This window comes from Panicum hallii, chromosome 9, assembly GCF_002211085.1.
Source record: "Panicum hallii strain FIL2 chromosome 9, PHallii_v3.1, whole genome shotgun sequence".
NCBI classification, from domain to species: Eukaryota; Viridiplantae; Streptophyta; class Magnoliopsida; order Poales; family Poaceae; genus Panicum; species Panicum hallii.
Window position 1 is genome coordinate 72,641,757 of NC_038050.1, and position 17,758 is coordinate 72,659,514.

Genomic DNA, 17,758 nt, shown 5'->3' on the forward strand with positions numbered 1-17,758 from the left:
AGCAGCAATGTGCATGACATAAGCTGCGATTTCTCATGTCACCAGCAAGGTTGAAATATCCACATTCAAGTTTAATCGAATCAAACACGGAAAGCATAGCAGGAAGAGCTTAAGTGTTTATAATTCAGAAGCCTTCATTGCTTTCAGAAGCTCGGAGGTCTGGTAGCAGATTATAAGAAAGCTAGAAAGTGGCCAGTTACGGTTCAGGAAGCCATCGGCCAGATCGCATCATGACATGCAGTGCAGGTGAAGTTGACAGCAGCAACATCTATTTCAGCCAGAAAACAGTAGAGTTTCGGTGATTCAGTCACAGTGCTTCAGGAAGGCCGACATCCAGAGCAAGGCCTTGCAGTGGAGCAAGCGGCAGTTAGTGATGAGTGATCCAAATTCATATGATGAATGCACACATTATTGGCCTTCCAAATTGACCAGCAGTAGGATTTGTTTGTTCATATGCATAATTTGGTTTCTTTCTCAAAGCAATGCAAGGTGTTGAGAGACTACAGAGGTAGACTGTTAAAATAACTGGAAGTAACATGTCCTGCAAACAAATACAGCACCTGACGAAATCATTCATTCAGGGACAAAAGCATGAGATGCAGATTTAATAAACTCGAACTTTCTCATCAATAGTATCCTAACTCTCAATTATCCTTATGCAGTGCAAGAAGTTGAGGTGGTACAACTGCTAAGTATCTGTTACATAAGGATTACATTTGCCACAAGTTTGGTGCAAGAATCGGCACCATGGATTTGACTCCAAAATCTTCATCCAAACGAATGAAAAGCTTAACCAAAACCGTAACACTACAAGCTCACAAGTACAAAAAATTGACGATGGATTCTCTTTACTCTTCAGCCCCTGTTACTAACTGAATATGCAACTTTGACAGGTCTGCCTTGCAGTTCAGACTGATTCATCGCTACAGCTTTCTCAAGCGATTCGTCGTCTTGAAAATCAACATGACAGAAGCCACGAGAACCTCCAGTGCTTTTATCGATGGCAAATCTTATCGAGGCAATCTTCGATGATTTGAAGAAATCTCGCAAGTCCTTTTCTGTAACATTCCATGAGAGATTGCCCACATATGCGGAAAGGCAACCCAGAGACTTTTCAGGGTCGGATTGGAACTCTGTCTTCCTTTTCTTATTTGAGCTAGCAGTAACTCTGCATCTTTCAACCCTCATATATCTGTTACCACTGTACAGGTATGCATATGTTAGTAAGAAAGGGTTTTTGGTCAGCATGCTGTCATGACTTAAAAAGAAATGGATAGATGCTTTCAAACATACATTTTGAATCCATCAAGCTCAAGAGACTTCACTGCATCTTCATCTGACTGCAATGACAGAGTAGAACAAAATCAGATTTGCCAAAGATAAACAAGAAATAATACCATCAGGTTGCATGACCCAACATCTGAAATTTCTTCAGAATTCTTAATTGATCCTACCGATCAAGTCCATGCCAATAAGAGTAAACAAACAATCAAGCATGTCATCTATGTGGCTATGCGATCTAAAAGGCAGTCCCAATAAGAACAACAGCGAGTCGGCGACCTAAGCAGTGCCTGCAGCGTGGAGCTCTGGCACCCACAACACTCCATGTACCCCATGCGTTGGCACATAAATCAACTGCTTAAAATAGTTAAACAATGATGTATTTGTTATTTTTGTATGTTGTCTCATTCAGTATGTATATGCTATTAAAGTACTAATTGGACCGCTCTATGTATGTATATTTTCTAACTCCGAGCAACAACCAAGTTGACAATTGCAGCATAGCAATTCATAAAAACAACGAAATGTTGTAATTACATCGTTTCAATGGCAACTCGAACATAATCTTAATTTCTTACTCTTATCACCACTGAAATTACCACATCGGCATCAAGGAGAGCAATACTGCGAGAAGTGATGTAATGTAATGGCTACAGAAGGAAGTGTGGTGGGTATGGACCTCGAAGCAGACGAAGGCGAGGCCGCGGAAGTTGCCGGAGTCCGGGAAGCGAGAGAGCTGCACCGACCCGAGGGGGCCGTAGAACTCGAACAGCTTCCGGATGTCCGCCTCGGTGGTCGTGTACGGCAAGCCGCTAGCCACCACCTTGCTGGGCTCATAGCCCTCCGGCGCTGCCGCCGGCGCGACGCCCTTCGCCGGTGGCTCTTGCGCCGGCTCCACGGACGGCTCTACCTCGGGCGAGGCGGCGGAGAGAGGCTGGCCCCATTTGTCCTTCTTGGGCTTCTTCCGCTTCTTAGCCTTGTCAGGGCGGGGCTCAGTACGAGGAGCCTGGTCCTCCGCCGCCATGGCTAAACTAAACCCTAGGTCCCGGCGGCGGCCTTCCGTTCGCCTTACGCCGCAGCCGTAACAAGGTTTTACCCCTTTGAAGCCGAGTCTCCTGCAGAGCGTAGATTATATACTGCTGCCAATTCCGAGTCAAAATACTTCCCAATTGCTTTTTCTTCACTCAAATAATTTCTAGTCCTGCCGCCAATAAACCAAGAGGAATTTGTTTTACTCTTCTGAAGGAATCGTGTTGTTTGTCCGTGCCAATGGAAGCGTGACAGTGATTCTTCAGGCACAAGTGAATACGCTGATTTTCAGAGTAACTTAGCATCCTTGCTGAAATGCTAAGCACGACCGTGTACGCAAACACAGTGTTGCTTACCTAAAGAAACATCATGATTTCTCGAGAATACTATGCGTTGACACGAGATGCATCGCTGCACGTTTCAACGATTGACTGCGCTTAAGACGCATAGCTGCTCATACTCATAGAATGTCATCCCTGGAAATCTTAGATCAAGTGCAGCAGGACAAGAGCAACAGCTGAGGCGCCGTTTGGGCAGGCAAACTGACGTGTTCCTTGGCATCTAGATCAGTCGGACAACACACAGCAATTCTTCTTGAGATAAACCAGACAATGCAAACGTTTTGACATTACCCCACAAAACACACACTCAAACAGTTAATAGCACCATTAACAAACGCAGTTGGTTCACAATGGCGATAGTTTTACTTCTTAAAGCACCATGTTACATTTGGTCTTCCATTCAAGACACTAGCAACGACTATGCGGATGTGCAGCATGGATCCCTAGATGGCCGCAATTGTTCTCAGACCAATGCGGGATACTGCTTAGCCTGCAGCCGAACACGCCTCTTATATTCTGTTGGATCCTGCAAACCCAAATGGAATGTAACAAACACAGGAGTGAATATCTGGGCTTCAAAACTAAGCACAAAGATTTTGGACAAGCAGATGCCCCCAATAACAGCTTAGCTGTGGTCGATCATTTTTTACTAACCTGGATAAAAAGGTGATAACCATCAGTCTGTGCAGGATCAGCAGGATTTGGCTGATCAAGCAAGTCCTGAATCCCAACAAGAATCTGCTTTACAGTAATAGCCGGTCTCCAACCCTGACAGGACAAATTTGGAACAGTAAGACAATGAAATCGAGTAAGCATCGCACAGACCTACAAAATATCTGCAAAGCTTACGCTGTCCTCATTAAGAATAGAAAGGCAGACTGTTCCCGAAGGATAGACATTTGGGTGGAAGAAGCCCTGTGGGAACTTGCACTTTGGAGGCTTGCTAGGGTAATCCTCACTGAAATGAAGGGTAAGAGGGAAGTATCCACCTTCCCAGTCAGTCTGCCAAAGAAATATAGAGGAGAATCAGTTAAAAGTTAAAACTACAGTCTTATTGCAGACATCTTGCACAAACATATTGGAACAAAATAAGACAACTAGAAGATCATGACTATGACAAGACTGGGACAAATAAAGTTGTCCAAACTGCTAGCCTTGCACGAGAATTCAATTACATAACCTGAAACTAAGAATTGAAAGCACATATAACAAGTAATTCAAACAGTTTAATTCATTGAAAGAAATAAACCTATTTCAGCCTAGCTGTACGTTCATTGTTCATACTTCAAGAGTAGAAAAGGAAAATTGGATTGCTGCAACCAGATTTCAGGTTTCACTAGAAGCTGGTTGGCGGAACTCAATGATTTATTAGAATTTGTAAGCATGAATGTAGCTAGATATAATATGCACGTAAGAGGACCCTCGGTTAACTAAAAGGCGCTTATGTGTTCTTCGAAAGCATGCTAGTGATTCGAACAGGATAGTATGTTACTTCAACATCACATCGATTCAACAGTTCCTACTGCGAATCTGGTCCAGTAAAGCCTTTGTCATAAAAAGTAAATAAAATAGAACAAAGAAAGCATCCAACAATCTAAAATTCTAGCTGCCACTTGAAAACCATCCAAAGATCCAACATGCTCATCACTTATGCTATAAATCCGACTACAAACTTCAAGCAAACTTTCTTGAGGGGCTAAGCTTAAAGCCACAAATCATTTCTACTAGATTAAAGCTAGGGTGTTATTCCTTCTACAGAAAAAAAGACAACTCTACAAACTAAAAGTAAATTGAACTGGTCCACTTTTAAAACTAATTATTTGGAACAACATTGATACATGTCCCCATGTGTATAATGGAAGCCAAATTAACTCCAGTTTTGTTTAAAAGTGTGTCCAGTGATCCAGTCAACCGGGATATGTTGTAGTTACCAAAATGGGCATTACAACTAAAGCATCTAGATAACTCGTCCAGAGATTTGTTCATAGAGAACTAGCATTTGGGATTTATAGTGGCAAGTTGGGTGTTGACAATCCATCGCATGCTAAATAAACCATCTTTTAACATAGTGAGGCCATAAGGAAGACACAACTTAAATAAGGCCATGCCAATAGTCAAACTATATGATCACACTAAAACATATGCACCCCGCTCTAGCAACCTGGAACCATCACAGAATCCATCCAATAAAGAAAAAACGATGCAGCGTCCTTCATAAACAATAAAGGGTGGAATTGGACTACTGGATGCCAGAACCAAGCGAGCAAATTTGTAAGAAACTAAGAACTAAGATCCCAATCAGAATTGAACTCTAAAACTCAACGCACGCAGACTGAAGGGCGAAGGCTAAATAAACAAACCTAATGCACGAATCTGGCATGATCAACAGACGAGGGATCTGATCAAACACACAGCGCAGTTGTCGGGGAAGCCATCAAACTGGCCCGATCTAGCGCTTAATGCGAGGCCTACACAGAGCTAGGGTTTCGGTTTGCCGTAGTATCCACTACCTATCTATGGTCGCTTACCCCTTGTTTGCCAGGGATGGTGCAGTGCCAGGTCATCAGGTTCACCGTCCCGTCGGGCAGCGTCTCCGGCTTCGCAACGAAACCCTGCGCAATCACAGCACGAACAGATCAGGCACTCCGGCCTGCGGCGATACACGCCGAGCGAAAACATAAGATTTAGAGTAGTCTGCGGGAGAGGGCGAATCGAGGCCGTACATGCGGGTGGTTCTTGCGCCAGGCCTTGCGCTCCTCCGCGAGGCGGCCGCGAGCGATTCCCCCCGACATGACTGCGGCGGCGGCGGCTTCTCCTCTTCCTCAGGTCGCCTCGCCTCCGGCTGGGGAGTTTTGGGGTTGGACTTTTCCGCGATTGCGCGAATGATGTGCCGCTGCGCCCGCTCGTATTTAACCACGCCCTTTTCTCCTTTTTCTTTCTGTTTTCTTTTGCATTTTCTTTACTTTTTTCATTTTTCTGGCAAGTGGGCTCCAGGTGGGATGATGCTTGTGGGGTCAGCTTGTCAGGGAGCGGGCGCCGCCCTTGACGGGGCCGGGAGTGACGCGACGAATCATGCGGGACCCGATCGCTCGTGCTTCCCGTTTCTTGCTTGCTTTGAGGTTACGCTTCGGGCCCACCTGCAGAGACACTAAAGGTGATTCCATTTCTCCCTTTCTGGCATCGGATTCCGATGGGTCGTCGCTTTCGTGGCGGTCAACGTTGGGTGGACCCGACCCGGAGACAGTGTGCTCCAGCTGGGCGATTGGGGCCCGAGGCCCGATGCGCCGGAAAGGGCCATTTTCCTCTGCTTTGGAATTTGCAAATGGCCCAACCGCCAAGGCAAAGGCATGGAAGGTGGAATCGATCGAAGCGGCGGGGGAGGAGACGAACTTGGACTTGGTTTGCTGCCACTTTGAGATTCCAGTGCGGCATAACCCCTTTTCATTTTTCCTAGTATCTGAATATCTTTTTGTGAAAGAAAATTATATATTTTTTTCTATAATTTTTGTTTATATAGTCCACTGCCAGATTCTTTTTGACGAAAAATGTATTTGCTCCCTCAAAAAATGATGCACTGTACCCTCTCCGTCCCATAATAAATATATTTGTAGAGTTCAAAATTTATCCTAAAATAAGTGCACATCTAGGAATGAGATCATCTAATTTTGGTTGTTTTTTTCTACTTTCTCTCCTTCTAAAGTGCTATGATTATATCTTATTAACATCAGTCTTTTCATCTAAGTTCTAGAAGTGTATTATTTTAGGACGGAGGGGTAGGTTGATAGTCCAATTGGGCGAGTGATAAACGTTGCATTCGAAGGTTGAAAAATTATTCTGAAGCAAGCTAAAGCTAACCAGTACGTGGGCCACTTCATGGCCCAAAGAGAGCGTTCGCGAAAACACAGGCCCAAGATTAGCGTAGCTTGAGGCCTATGGATGATGGAGTCTGGAACGGAGTTGGGGTGGGCCGTCCGTCAATACATGGACCGTACCTCCCTCCCTCCCTCCCTCTCTCTCTCTCTCAACTTCACGGCGAGTTACCTAGAGCCCCAGACAGCCCACGTCACAGCTATAGAAGCAATCACTGGAGATTTGCTACTGTTTCCTGGCTCCACGTACGTACCCAACTTAATTTGCTGCTATGAGAAGGAAGCAATGGTCTACAGTGGCTGTATTTGTACAGCTGGGACGCCCACGTTTAATTGCTGAGATTGATTGATTCCCCAGGCCGCAGTAGCAGGCTGGCGAGTCGAATACGCGGCGCAGAGCCAGCCAGTCGGTCGGCGTCGAACTGCAGCGACGTTGGCGCGAGCAGTGCGAGACTCCTGGTCCCCGGATGCGCTTGCGCATGGACCGCCGGCCGGCCGGGGCGCTGAGGGAGGCGTCGCGGTCGCGCTCCCCCCGCCTGGCCGAGACGGGGACTCGTCTGACACCAGCGATGGCAACAAACCAATCAGGCGCCGAGCATGGGCGCTGCACCTTCACCTCTGTGACAGTTCAATTACTTGTAATGCTAGATATATATTTTGTTAGGGCCTGTTTGGGACTGCTTCACTTCACCAAATTCAACTTCACTTCACGAATCTGTAGCCAAACACCCTCAGCTTCACCAGCTCAGCTTCACTAAAAAACGTGAAGTTAGCCCCAACTTCACGAAATCCATGAAGCAGGTAAAAGGGTACTTCACGAATAGTTATTTTGAACTCCCTCATGAAGTTGGGGGAAAATTACCCACCAATGCCACTGATTACACACATAGGATGAAACGTTTTCTGTCTGTTCTCCCCTACCTGCGCCCCTCTTCCTCCATCTGTTCCCTCCTCTTCTCTTCTCTGTTCCCTCACTGCTCCTCTCAAACCCTAGCCGCCGCCTCCATGTCCACGGGCGGCGCGAGCCCCGGCGCGGGCGGAGCGGGCGGCGCGAGCCCCGGCGCGGGCGGCGCGGCCTCGGGCGCGGGCGCGGCGGCCTCGGGCGCGGGCGCGGCGGGCGCGCGCGGCGCGGCGGGCGCGGTGGGCGGGCGCGGCTCGCGTGGCGCGGCGGGCGGCGCGGCCTCGGGCGCGGGCGCGGCGGGCGCGGGCGCCGCGGCCTCGGGCGCGGGCGCGGCGGCCTCGGGCGCGGGCGCGGCGGGCGCGCGCGGCGCGGCGGGCGCGGTGGGCGGGCGCGGCTCGCGCGGCGCGGCGGGCGCGCGCGGCGCGCGGGGCTCGGCGGGCGCGCGCGGCGCGTCCTGGGCGGGCGGCCCGGCCTGGGCGGGCGCCGGGGCTGGCTCGGGCCAGTGGTCCCAGGGCGCGGCCGGCCTGGCCGCTGGCAGGGAGGAGGGCGCGGCCGGCCTGGCCGCTGGCAGGGAGGATGGCGCGGCCGGCCTGGCTGCCGGCGGGGAGGGCGCGGCTGGCTTCGGAGCGGCCACGGACGCCGGAACGCAGCCGTACGCGCGGTCCAATCCTGCTCCTCGTGGTCCAACGAAGGTATAACAACTTTTTGATTTCGTGATATGTCGTATGGTCGTGCTCCAACATTGTTCATTACAATTTATGTTTGCGTACGTTTATGTCCCGTAGTAATTGGATGATTTGTGTTGTTATGTTTGCTTCGAATGGATGAACAAGTAGGGTGATTCTATGGAATGGACGGATAATTATAATCGTATTGTTTGTGAGTTAATGGCCGAACAAGTAAGGAAAGGGAATAGGCCAAATACACATTTGAACACTTTAGGTTACAATGAAGTGTCGGCAAGATTTTTCCAAATGACCGGCATCGAGCTATCGAAGACACAAATCAAGAACAAGTGGGATAGGTTGAAGAATGATTGGTCCATTTGGAACAAGTTAGTGCGGAATCAAACCGGAACGGGTTGGGATAATGCAAGAGGAGTGATTAATATGGACAACGAGTGGTGGAAAAAGATGAAAATGGTAAGTTTAGTGTTGTTCATAAGTTTCGGATATGATTAATATGAACAACGTAGTTGTTGTACTAAATTATCTTATTTCTTCAGGACGTTCCGGGTTCTGGAAAATTCAAGAAGAAACCGTTGCAAAATCAAGACTTCCTTGGAGAAATGTTTGGTGACATTTCTAACGATGAAAGTGATCATTGGAACCCTATGAGTGACAATCCTATTATACCCGATAGCCAAAAAGAGTTTGAAAACATAGATGGAGAAGGACTGGAGGAGGAGGACGAGTTTATGCATGATTGGTCATATAGGGAGGAAGAGGATGATGAGGTTCAGGAGGTATCACCTGTTGTTGATAATAGAAAAAGAAAACCTCGTGTTGTCCTAGAAATTCCTAAGAAACCAAAGTCAAGTACAGCTCTTCAAATCCAAGAACAAATCACGAAGATTGCTAATTCAGCCGAGTCTTTTACATCAGGAAAGCAAGCTGAGGGCGTTTCAATCAAAGATGTAATGGATGTTGTCTTGGATTGTGGGGCAGAATATGGTAGCAATGAGCATGACATTGCTACCCAATTATTTGTGAAAAAAGAACAAAGGGAAATGTTTTTGACTCTCCCTACTAAAGAAATTCGTTTGAACTGGCTTAAAAGAAGGTTCAATGACAAGTATGGGAATTGAAGACTTTGAGGAATGTTATTTGAGTGTTCTTTTTCTATGTTATTTCATATTGTATTCCTTCTTGTATCGATGACATTTGTTACTATTTGTTCTTGTATCCCAACATTGTATCATTGCACGTTATCCATAATATTGTTTGATAATTGTATGACCGTTCTTTGTATCCATGGTGTTATTATTTTCAGATGTATGACAGTAACAGTGATGGTTCAGAGGAGTCAGAAGATGATGCTGCTGAGTTTTGGAATTTGGTTTTGGGTGGTGCTAAGGTGGCAGAGAGATATGTTGAGCTTTACCTTGATAAAAATTCACCAAGAATAGCGGAACAAAGTGGTATGAGCTGGGTACTTTATTGTTTGAGAACTCCAGGTGAATGTCATACTCAATTGCGTATGAGCACGGAAATATTTTTGGATTTGCATAATTTGTTGGTATCAAGGTATGGACTGGAACCATCTATGCATATGAACACTTATGAGGCTCTTGCAATTTTTTTGTTCATATGTTCTGGGAATGAGTGAAATAGAAAATGTCAGAATCGATTCAATCATTCAGGTGAAACTATTAGTAGGAAATTTTCAGAGGTTCTAGATTCTTTGATGCAGATGGCAGTCGATTTCATTAAGCCAAAAGATGCAAACTTTCGTACCGTCCACAAAAATATTGCAGACGATAGGAGGGCATTCCCACATTTCAAAGATTGTATCGGTGCTCTAGATGGGACGCACATTAGAATATCTTTACCTCCTAGTGAACAAGTGAGGTACATTGGAAAAACAGGGATACCTACTCAAAATATCTTAGCAATTTGCGACTTTGATATGAGGTTCACCTATGTTTCTGTGGGGCAATCGGGAGCCGTGCATGACACAACTGTGTTGTACAATGCCATGAAATTGGATAAAAACTTCTTCCCACACCCTCCCAAGGGTAGGTAATTTTATGACTATTACTACTTTTTCAATTGTTGAGCTCTAATCCGTATTATCTAACCTTATCATGTATTTGTTATTATAGGTAAGTATTATCTTGTTGATGCGGGATATCCTAACAGAGAGGGATACCTAGCACCGTACAAAGGTGAGAGGTATCACTTACCCGAATGGCACAGAGGTGTGGAACCAAAATCTCCTAAGGAAAAGTTCAATCGTATTCATGCACGGGTTCGTAGTTATATTGAGAGGTCATTTGGAGTATACAAGATGAAGTGGCAAATTCTCTACAAAATGCCAATGTATCCATTAGAGAAGCAAAAGAAGATACCCGTTGGGCTCATGGTGGTTCACAATTTCATTCGTGAGCATAATAGTGGGGATCTAGACTTCGATAGGGTGGAGCGTGATGAAAATTATGAGCCTACGATACCGGAAAGGTATAACAAGTATGTAGTACCATCGGATGGATCGTCTCCTTTACCTAATGTGCCTATTATGGATGCTTTTCGTGACGAATTAGCAACGGCTATTACTCAAAGTTGGATGTAGTGTAGAGTGGTAGTGGATCATTGTGGCTTGATATGTAATGCTTTTATTTTGGAATATTTATGAATATTTTAATTCGAACTCACTAATTATTAGCACTTCCTACGAGTATTTTAATTATTTATGGTATTGTATTATTTTTTAATTAAAGTGTTTAAGTGAAAGTATGTCAACGAACTCATCTCATGCAACATTCGAGGGTATAAGGGACTTTTCCATACAAATTCACAATTTTCTGAAGTTGAAGTTGTCCTACTAGCCAAACACTTTCAGAAACTCTACAACTTCAAAGCAGAGCTGCTCTGCAGTGAAGTTCATGAAGCTGAGCTGTGATTTGTGAAGCAGAGCAGTCCCAAACAGGCCCTTAGTGTGAAGTATGTGCTTGTGAGTGTAAAGCTCATGTGTGTTTATGTAAAACTTTTAAATTAAATGCAAGTAAAAAGGGTATTTTTGTAATTACAGAAAAACCTAGGGTTGTTTTTGCAAAATGTAATTGGATAGGAGGTATTTTCAAAACAAGTGAAGGGTAGTTTTGCAAATATGTTTTTCTTACTTTATGTCTTGTAAAAATATATATTTATTCAAAAGTTTCATTAGAAATGCATGTGTTGAATTGTATAAAAATTTTGGGTAAAGTTGTGAAAATAAGGGTGTTTATGTAATTTTATAAAAGTACAAGTTCTTTTATGCAAGTATTTGATTTACAAAAGTAACTTTCAAAGTTACTCAGGACTAAAGTGTAAAAGGAGCAAGTCATTATAACATGTCTATCCAATCATTATGACGAGTCTATCCCGTCATTATGACGTGTCATAAATGCTTGCATTTAGGTTCTGAATTTTATAAAGTTACGCTCTTTGGGACAAAAGTAATTCAAATCCAACTTTTGTTCAAAACTTCATGTGTAAAGATATAAGTTTTGAGTTTTTCAACTTGGGTCCTAAAGCAATGTTGTAGAGTTTGAAAAACTCTCCAACTTTTGTTTTGAGCATTTCTTCTTTAGGGTTTTGGATTGTTGGGAAATTTTACTTTACAAAAAGGTCCCTGTAATTTTCTGAAATTGTGCATAGGTCCTTGGGAGAGTTCCATTTCTCCTTCTCTGCTCTCCCTTCCCCTGGCGACCTTCCTTTTTCTCTCCACTGGCGACATCTTTTTCTCTGGTTCCCGTCCTTATCCCCATTCCGTTCTCCCTCTCTCTTCCTCCTCCACACGGTTCGGATGGGCTGAGGCAGGCGCTGGGCGCCAGCAGTGCAAGGCGGCTCAGGCGCGTGGGCGCACAGGGGCACACGCGAGCCGGCGGCGCGCACGGAGGCGGCTGCGACCGGGCTCGAGCGCACGCAGGCGGAGCGCCAGGCGGCTCGCGGCTGGTGGGGCGGCGCGCGTGAGCCGCGGCAGGCGGAGCGGCGGCCGCAGCTGGCGCTGGAGCGCGCGGCAGCGCGCAGCTCGGGCGGCTCAGGCGCTGCACGCGGACGCGGAGCGCGCGGGCGGCTGGCGCGACGCGCAGCTGCGTGGGCAAGCGGTGCAGGGTGGATGCGGGAGCTGGCGGCGGCTCGGGTGGCTGCGGGAGCTGGGCGTTGGGGCGAGCAGAGGCGTGCGGGAGCCGAGCGCAGGAGCGGGAGCTGGGGCGCAGCGCAACGGAAGCAGTGTAGCGGCTCGGAAGTGGCGCGGGCAGGAGTGATGGCTGGTGATGCGGGCGCACGGGTGGAGCAGCACGCGGCGAGCAAGCACTGGAATGCGCGAGCGCTCGGGATCCAGGCGGCGCAAGAGCGCGGCGCTGGCGACATTGGCGCAGGCGCTGGAGCAGAACGCACGCAAGCGCGTGTGTGGGCCCAGCGCGGCCCGGCGTGCAGGACTGAACGTGCAAGTGGAGCTCTGGCGCGGCGGTTTGGCGTGGGCTAGCACGAGGACAGCAAGGCTGTAGGATCAAGAACACCGACTAGAGGGGGGGTGAATAGGCGGTTTAAAACTAAAATCAACAACACTAGAGAAATTTAATTAGTAACAAAAGAAAACCCTATGTCATGCTACTACTATGTCTAGAAAGGTTTGCAACCTAAGGTGACAAAATACAATTCAAGCTCTAGTAAAGTAAATTTCTCAAAATAACAACAATTAAAAAGAGCTAGAGAGATAACCAAGCTTAGCACACAAATTTATCCTGTGGTGTCGATGACTTGCCGGTCACCCTAATCTACGTTGAGGTGGATTCCAAGAATCAACCGCTCCTCTATCAAGAACCTCTTGATCTTGAGCCGGCTAGAAACAAGGAACCACTTCACACCTCGATTTCACTAGAGTTGCTCTTCACCACTCCGGTGAGGTGAGCACAAAACCTCTCACAGCCGAAATCGGGGTTTCTCAACAATCTTCTTCAAGAAGCTCCACGAAATCACCTTCCCCAAGCCGTCTAGGGAGCGGCAACTCGCAAGAGTAACAAGCCAACAATCCTTGGTTGAAGATTCCCTAGTGCCACAAAGCTCAAACTCTTGATGCAATGCACTAGGAAGCACTCTCACTCTCAAAAATGCAAATCCTAAGCAAGTGTGTGAGAGAGAGGGATGTCTTAGCTCTAGAGGGTCAAGAATGCAGTCCAAATGGCCAAGAGAGCGACCCAAAGGCTGGGCATTGGGTATATATAGATATCCCATCAAAAACTAGCCGTTACAGTCTTTTCTGCGAGATCGCGGACCGTCCGGTTTCAAAAACCGGACCGTCCGCCGTTATAAACAAGAGAGTCAGAGAGTATTTAATGCGTGTCAGAACTAGCCGTTACAGCCCTTGCGGACCGTCCGCTCCCAACCAGCGGACCGTCCGCAGTTAAGAGTTCCACAACTCCAGAGACATGAGAGTCTCTGGAACAAACCTGAAATTAGCCAGCGGACCGTCCGCCACCAAAGGGCGGACCGTCCGCCGTTCATCCTAGAAGAACAATCAGAGACAACAATGTTTCTGGATCAAGTTATAAGAGAGCCTGCGGACCGTCCGCGCCACAGCCGCGGACCGTCCGCGGGCCACACAATTCAGACAGACCAGAGAACATCCTTTCTGGAATGAAAAAGAGTTAGAGTGGCGGACCGTCCGCCCAGGAGAGCCGGACCGTCCGCCAGCCACAAGATATTTCCACTAAGCCTTGTGAAACGGTAGCGGACCGTCCGCACCCAAGGGGCGGACCGTCCGCGCTTGAGCAGTCAGCACTCAAACATGTTCTTTTTCAAAACCCGGCAAAGCGTAGTTAGCCCTCATGCATGCACTTAGATATTTTGAGCAAAATGGCACTAGAGACCTGTCAAGCACGAGTACATGACCCCTCTTGATAGTACGGCTATCTATCCAACAAATCCGGTCACTTATCATCCACTAAACACCTTGTGACCGGTAAAATTCAAAAGACCCTATTTTATACCTTTGCCTTGAGCCCAAACTTTTCTCATTATCTCCAAAAATCCACACGTTCGCAAATAACTCTCATTCATCCGTGGATCAACCTATACTCATTTTCTCAAAAAGAATTGTTAATCCACAAACCGTTGTCATTAATTACCAAAACACGAATTAGGGGCCTAGATGCTTTCAAAGGCCCCGCGCGTGAAGTACCTGGTGATGATCTGGCGCGGGCGGCCGCAGCAAGACGTCACGCGGGCCAAGAACGCATGCGGTTCGGGCGTGCGCGGAAGCGATGTGGCAAGACCGGAGTAAGCGCGGATCCGGCAACAGGAGAAAGAGGAGTAGCAAGGAACGAACATGCGTACGGCAGAAGCACACGCGAGGGAGCAGAGGAACAACAGAAGCGGGTTCGGCAACAGCTTGCCTGCAAACAGCATGGCATCCAGGGTTTCCTTCCAGGGTTCGACCACGTCGAGTGCTCGGCGTGGGGCGGCGGAGGCCACAGATAGTGATGCGGCTACGCTTTTGGCGAGGCGAGCCGGAAGGAGAAGCGGCGAAGCGAAGGCGGCGGTTATAGCGCGGCGAATTCGGAAGGAGCAGCTGCGCGGGTGTGCCTGACGTGTTTCAGTGGCACACGTGCATGAGCAGAGAAGGCTTAGCTCGTGAGCAGATGGACCCTGGAGGTTCGCGGAGGAGTTGTCCTAGCGAACCAATCCGGCTCTGTCGTTTCGTCCCAGGGGTCCACGACATCCAGCAGCTCCTATTCCTCATCGATCGCCGAGCAAAACCACAAATCACCGCGGGGATTATCTCTTCGGCCATTCTCTACCCACTACAATCCCCGGCAAGCTTCTTCGTCACCCATGGAATCTCGTCATCGTCGAGCTCATCTTATCGCTGATTCTGTTCATTGCGGAAATTCACTTTCCGCCCATTCTCCTTCACAACCAAGGCTACCCCAAGGTTTGCTTTGATTCACTGAATCTTCCTAATGCCAGCGATTCCTTTGCTGGAATATCATCGTTATCTTCCTGTTCTCTGTTTTCCCCGACCAGGGACTTAATTGCTTCGATTTAGAAAGTTCTAGGGTATTCTCTGTAAAATTTCCAGAGCTTTCTTTATTTTCAAATCAGTGAACTTCTACATTTCATAGAATTTCGTAAAAAGTTCATAAAAGTACAAAATTAGTTTTGTTTGAAACCCTAGGTCAAAATCTAAAAGTTTTATGTTGTGATCTTGAGTGAAAGTCTTCGATTTGTGATCTAGGTTGAATACTAGGAAATGAATGCTTTATTAGTACCTTATGTTATATGCATGTACTGTAGCTAAAAGGTAAATTATAGGATGTATGTCTCAAGTATAGATGTGTGATATCTGGTTAATCCCTTCACCCGAGTGCTCATATCCCTGCCATCAAGGCATCATCCTCGTCTTGATTGCAGTTTATTTAAGGTCCTTTTCATATAAAGATCTTTGTTAGTCCGTGTGTATCTGCTGGTTATCCAATACATCTCTGCAGCTATGCTTTAGCGTCGGCTATTAGCTCAGCCGCTAAGCATCCGTTTCCGTAGAGTCTATGATATTCCTATGTAACAGCTGTCTGTCGATGCTTCTACAAACGGCTGGTTAGCTGATACGATTGTTATCTTTCTAGTATCGGCTATTGCCGATACAATTCTTTTGTTCTGTCCTACATCGACTGCACATAGTCGATGTATCGAAGAGACACACATAATCTTCGAATTCTTGCTATCGGCCGATCCAAGCCGATTCTAGTTGTTTTCCATATCGGTCAAATATGGCTGATCAATCCTTAGTTTTTCCATCCTTATCCACACACATCTATCAGCCGATTTATCAGCTATGAAATTGGCTATAGATCTATCGGTCACATACCTACAACCACACTCCAATCGCCTGTACGTCACTCAATTGTTGTGCTGACGTAATCGAGCTGATGCAACCGCATCTAGTTACCTAGTATAACTCTTAAGCACATCTCAGCTAGACATCCGATGTAGATAGCATATCGACTGCACCCGCCGAATCGCACCACCACAGATCGGCAAGTTAGCACAATAAGAGCCTCTGTTAGACACGACCAAAGCACATCAATCGGCTAAACCAGATGCATCCTCACCGGTTAAGGTCAAGACCAATACACCAACCCATTTAGATAGACCAAGGATATGCTGATAATCCAATCGGCAAGATTCTTCCTTTTTCTGTACTTGAAGTACTATACCTTCAATGTTCCTCTCCTAATCAGCTGATTTGACCCCAGGTGAATTCAAATCGGCTAACCTCTTCTGCTTATATACCAAAACCGTTTCTGCCGCTTTCTCTTCCAAACGGAAATCAGCCGATTTCCTAAGGCAAGTAGGTAGTTCCCTCCTTTGCCAATTCTATCGGCTAAACCCCTGTTATTCCAATTGGCTCTGCTGTAATCTCTAACAAGTAGCCGATTCTAATTAGTTATCCACCTAAAGCTCTATCTAAGTTAGTTCAGATCTTTCTGATTGTTATGTGAGTAGTATGAAAGTTGAATTGCAACTTTGTTGTGAGGTAAAATAGCTTCGTGTGCACACTTTGAATGTAATGTTGCATTGCATGTAAATACGACTACTTCCGCAAATGGTGCTTACAAGATCTTCCAGGAATCTACGGAGGTTTTTCCTGAAGACCAAATGAACATCACCAAGGGATTAACTGAAGCCCCGAACCAAAGTTCGTAAGATATTGACATTTCTGACTTCAGCCCCACCAATAGAGACAAGCCCCGGACATATCCCACTACTTTATTTACACTGCAATCTATGTCTATTTATATTATATCTTGCATTAAGTCTAAGAGTTGTAATGAAACCCTAAATGCATGAATCTTAGGAATCCAATGTATTGTATCCGAATCCTTATCGCTTAGATGCTCTGCTAATAGGACCGGTAAAAGTCGGGTGATTTCCTGTCACTCGTGCGATATAGGAATTGTAATGTTTACATTACTGTAATCACTATAAGGATGATGGACAGGGTCATATGCTGTATCATGACCTGAAGATTACCCTGTCTGTTTTGATAAAAGTTGATAAGGTCGATATGTGTGGTAGTGGTGGCTAAGCGTTTGAAAGTACTAGCCACATGCCGCGAAATATGGTAAGCGGTAAGCCTAGTAACCAATCGGCCCGGCAAGTGGACATACTGACCACCACATGTATTTGGTTCTTTTGGTTACTTGATTCGACGTGTGGGAATACGTGTTGCAAGGGCAACCAGGAGTACGGGTTTTGTAGTCGCGCTACAGACATACGTCCTGCACACATAGGGTGTGCGTATGGTCCTGCAGTCGCTTGTGGTGGCCCTGTCCACGACCCGGAAGGAAAGGCAAACGGTTGCTTCAGAACTATCGTTGGATGTTCCAAGCGTGTGAGTTAGGTCTACCTTGCAAGGTTAAATTCGATTCAGAATCGTCCGCCTCTCACGAAGATTGAGACTGTTTATCCCTTTTACCACATAGAGTAAAAAATGTAATTGTTGATGAAATAATCTTGATGGATGATAATATCTATCTTGCTTGTTTAGTATAGGTGCTTACCTAGAATGGCTAGTCAAGTTAGAATCTGAAAGCTAAAACTTGAAAGTAAGTTATACTCTTAGTTGCTTTTCAG

At 46.5% G+C, this 17,758-nt stretch overlaps 3 protein-coding genes across 3 annotated transcripts; 1 reads left to right on the plus strand and 2 right to left on the minus strand.

The window, feature by feature from the left end:
• Positions 1 to 603: 603 nt before the first annotated feature.
• On the minus strand, positions 604 to 2,466 carry LOC112874481 (nucleolin 1-like). The gene is made up of 3 exons (XM_025937814.1): positions 1,961 to 2,466; positions 1,294 to 1,340; positions 604 to 1,201 (listed from the first exon to the last, which is right to left on the minus strand). Exons 1-3 carry the CDS (start codon positions 2,303 to 2,305, stop codon positions 856 to 858), a joined length of 738 nt encoding a protein of 245 aa, XP_025793599.1. The 5' UTR covers positions 2,306 to 2,466; the 3' UTR covers positions 604 to 855.
• Positions 2,467 to 2,878: 412 nt separating this feature from the next.
• Positions 2,879 to 5,542, minus strand: LOC112874482 (SUMO-conjugating enzyme SCE1). The gene is made up of 5 exons (XM_025937815.1): positions 5,375 to 5,542; positions 5,180 to 5,263; positions 3,501 to 3,653; positions 3,306 to 3,419; positions 2,879 to 3,177 (listed from the first exon to the last, which is right to left on the minus strand). Exons 1-5 carry the CDS (start codon positions 5,441 to 5,443, stop codon positions 3,115 to 3,117), a joined length of 483 nt encoding a protein of 160 aa, XP_025793600.1. The 5' UTR covers positions 5,444 to 5,542; the 3' UTR covers positions 2,879 to 3,114.
• Positions 5,543 to 8,266: 2,724 nt separating this feature from the next.
• Positions 8,267 to 9,228, plus strand: LOC112873448 (L10-interacting MYB domain-containing protein-like). Its single transcript, XM_025936393.1, has 2 exons — positions 8,267 to 8,563; positions 8,647 to 9,228. The coding sequence occupies exons 1-2, from the start codon at positions 8,267 to 8,269 to the stop codon at positions 9,226 to 9,228; spliced, it is 879 nt and encodes a 292-aa protein (XP_025792178.1).
• Positions 9,229 to 17,758: the final 8,530 nt, after the last annotated feature.

Bases quoted from the DNA above. Each gene is read 5' to 3' on its own strand.
- LOC112874482 (XM_025937815.1), bottom strand. From the start codon at position 5,443: ATGTCGGGGGGAATCGCTCGCGGCCGCCTCGCGGAGGAGCGCAAGGCC. The intron at 3,654-5,179 runs GTAAGCGACCAT...TTTCTTTGGCAG, and splicing joins CCATCCCTGGCAAACAAGGG to ACTGACTGGGAAGGTGGATA. The intron at 3,420-3,500 runs GTAAGCTTTGCA...TTGTCCTGTCAG, and splicing joins CTATTCTTAATGAGGACAGC to GGTTGGAGACCGGCTATTAC.
- LOC112874481 (XM_025937814.1), bottom strand. From the start codon at position 2,305: ATGGCGGCGGAGGACCAGGCTCCTCGTACTGAGCCCCGCCCTGACAAG. The intron at 1,341-1,960 runs GTCCATACCCAC...CTGTCATTGCAG, and splicing joins TCGCCTTCGTCTGCTTCGAG to TCAGATGAAGATGCAGTGAA. The intron at 1,202-1,293 runs GTATGTTTGAAA...ATACCTGTACAG, and splicing joins GAGCTTGATGGATTCAAAAT to TGGTAACAGATATATGAGGG.
- LOC112873448 (XM_025936393.1), top strand. From the start codon at position 8,267: ATGGAATGGACGGATAATTATAATCGTATTGTTTGTGAGTTAATGGCC. The intron at 8,564-8,646 runs GTAAGTTTAGTG...TTATTTCTTCAG, and splicing joins GGTGGAAAAAGATGAAAATG to GACGTTCCGGGTTCTGGAAA.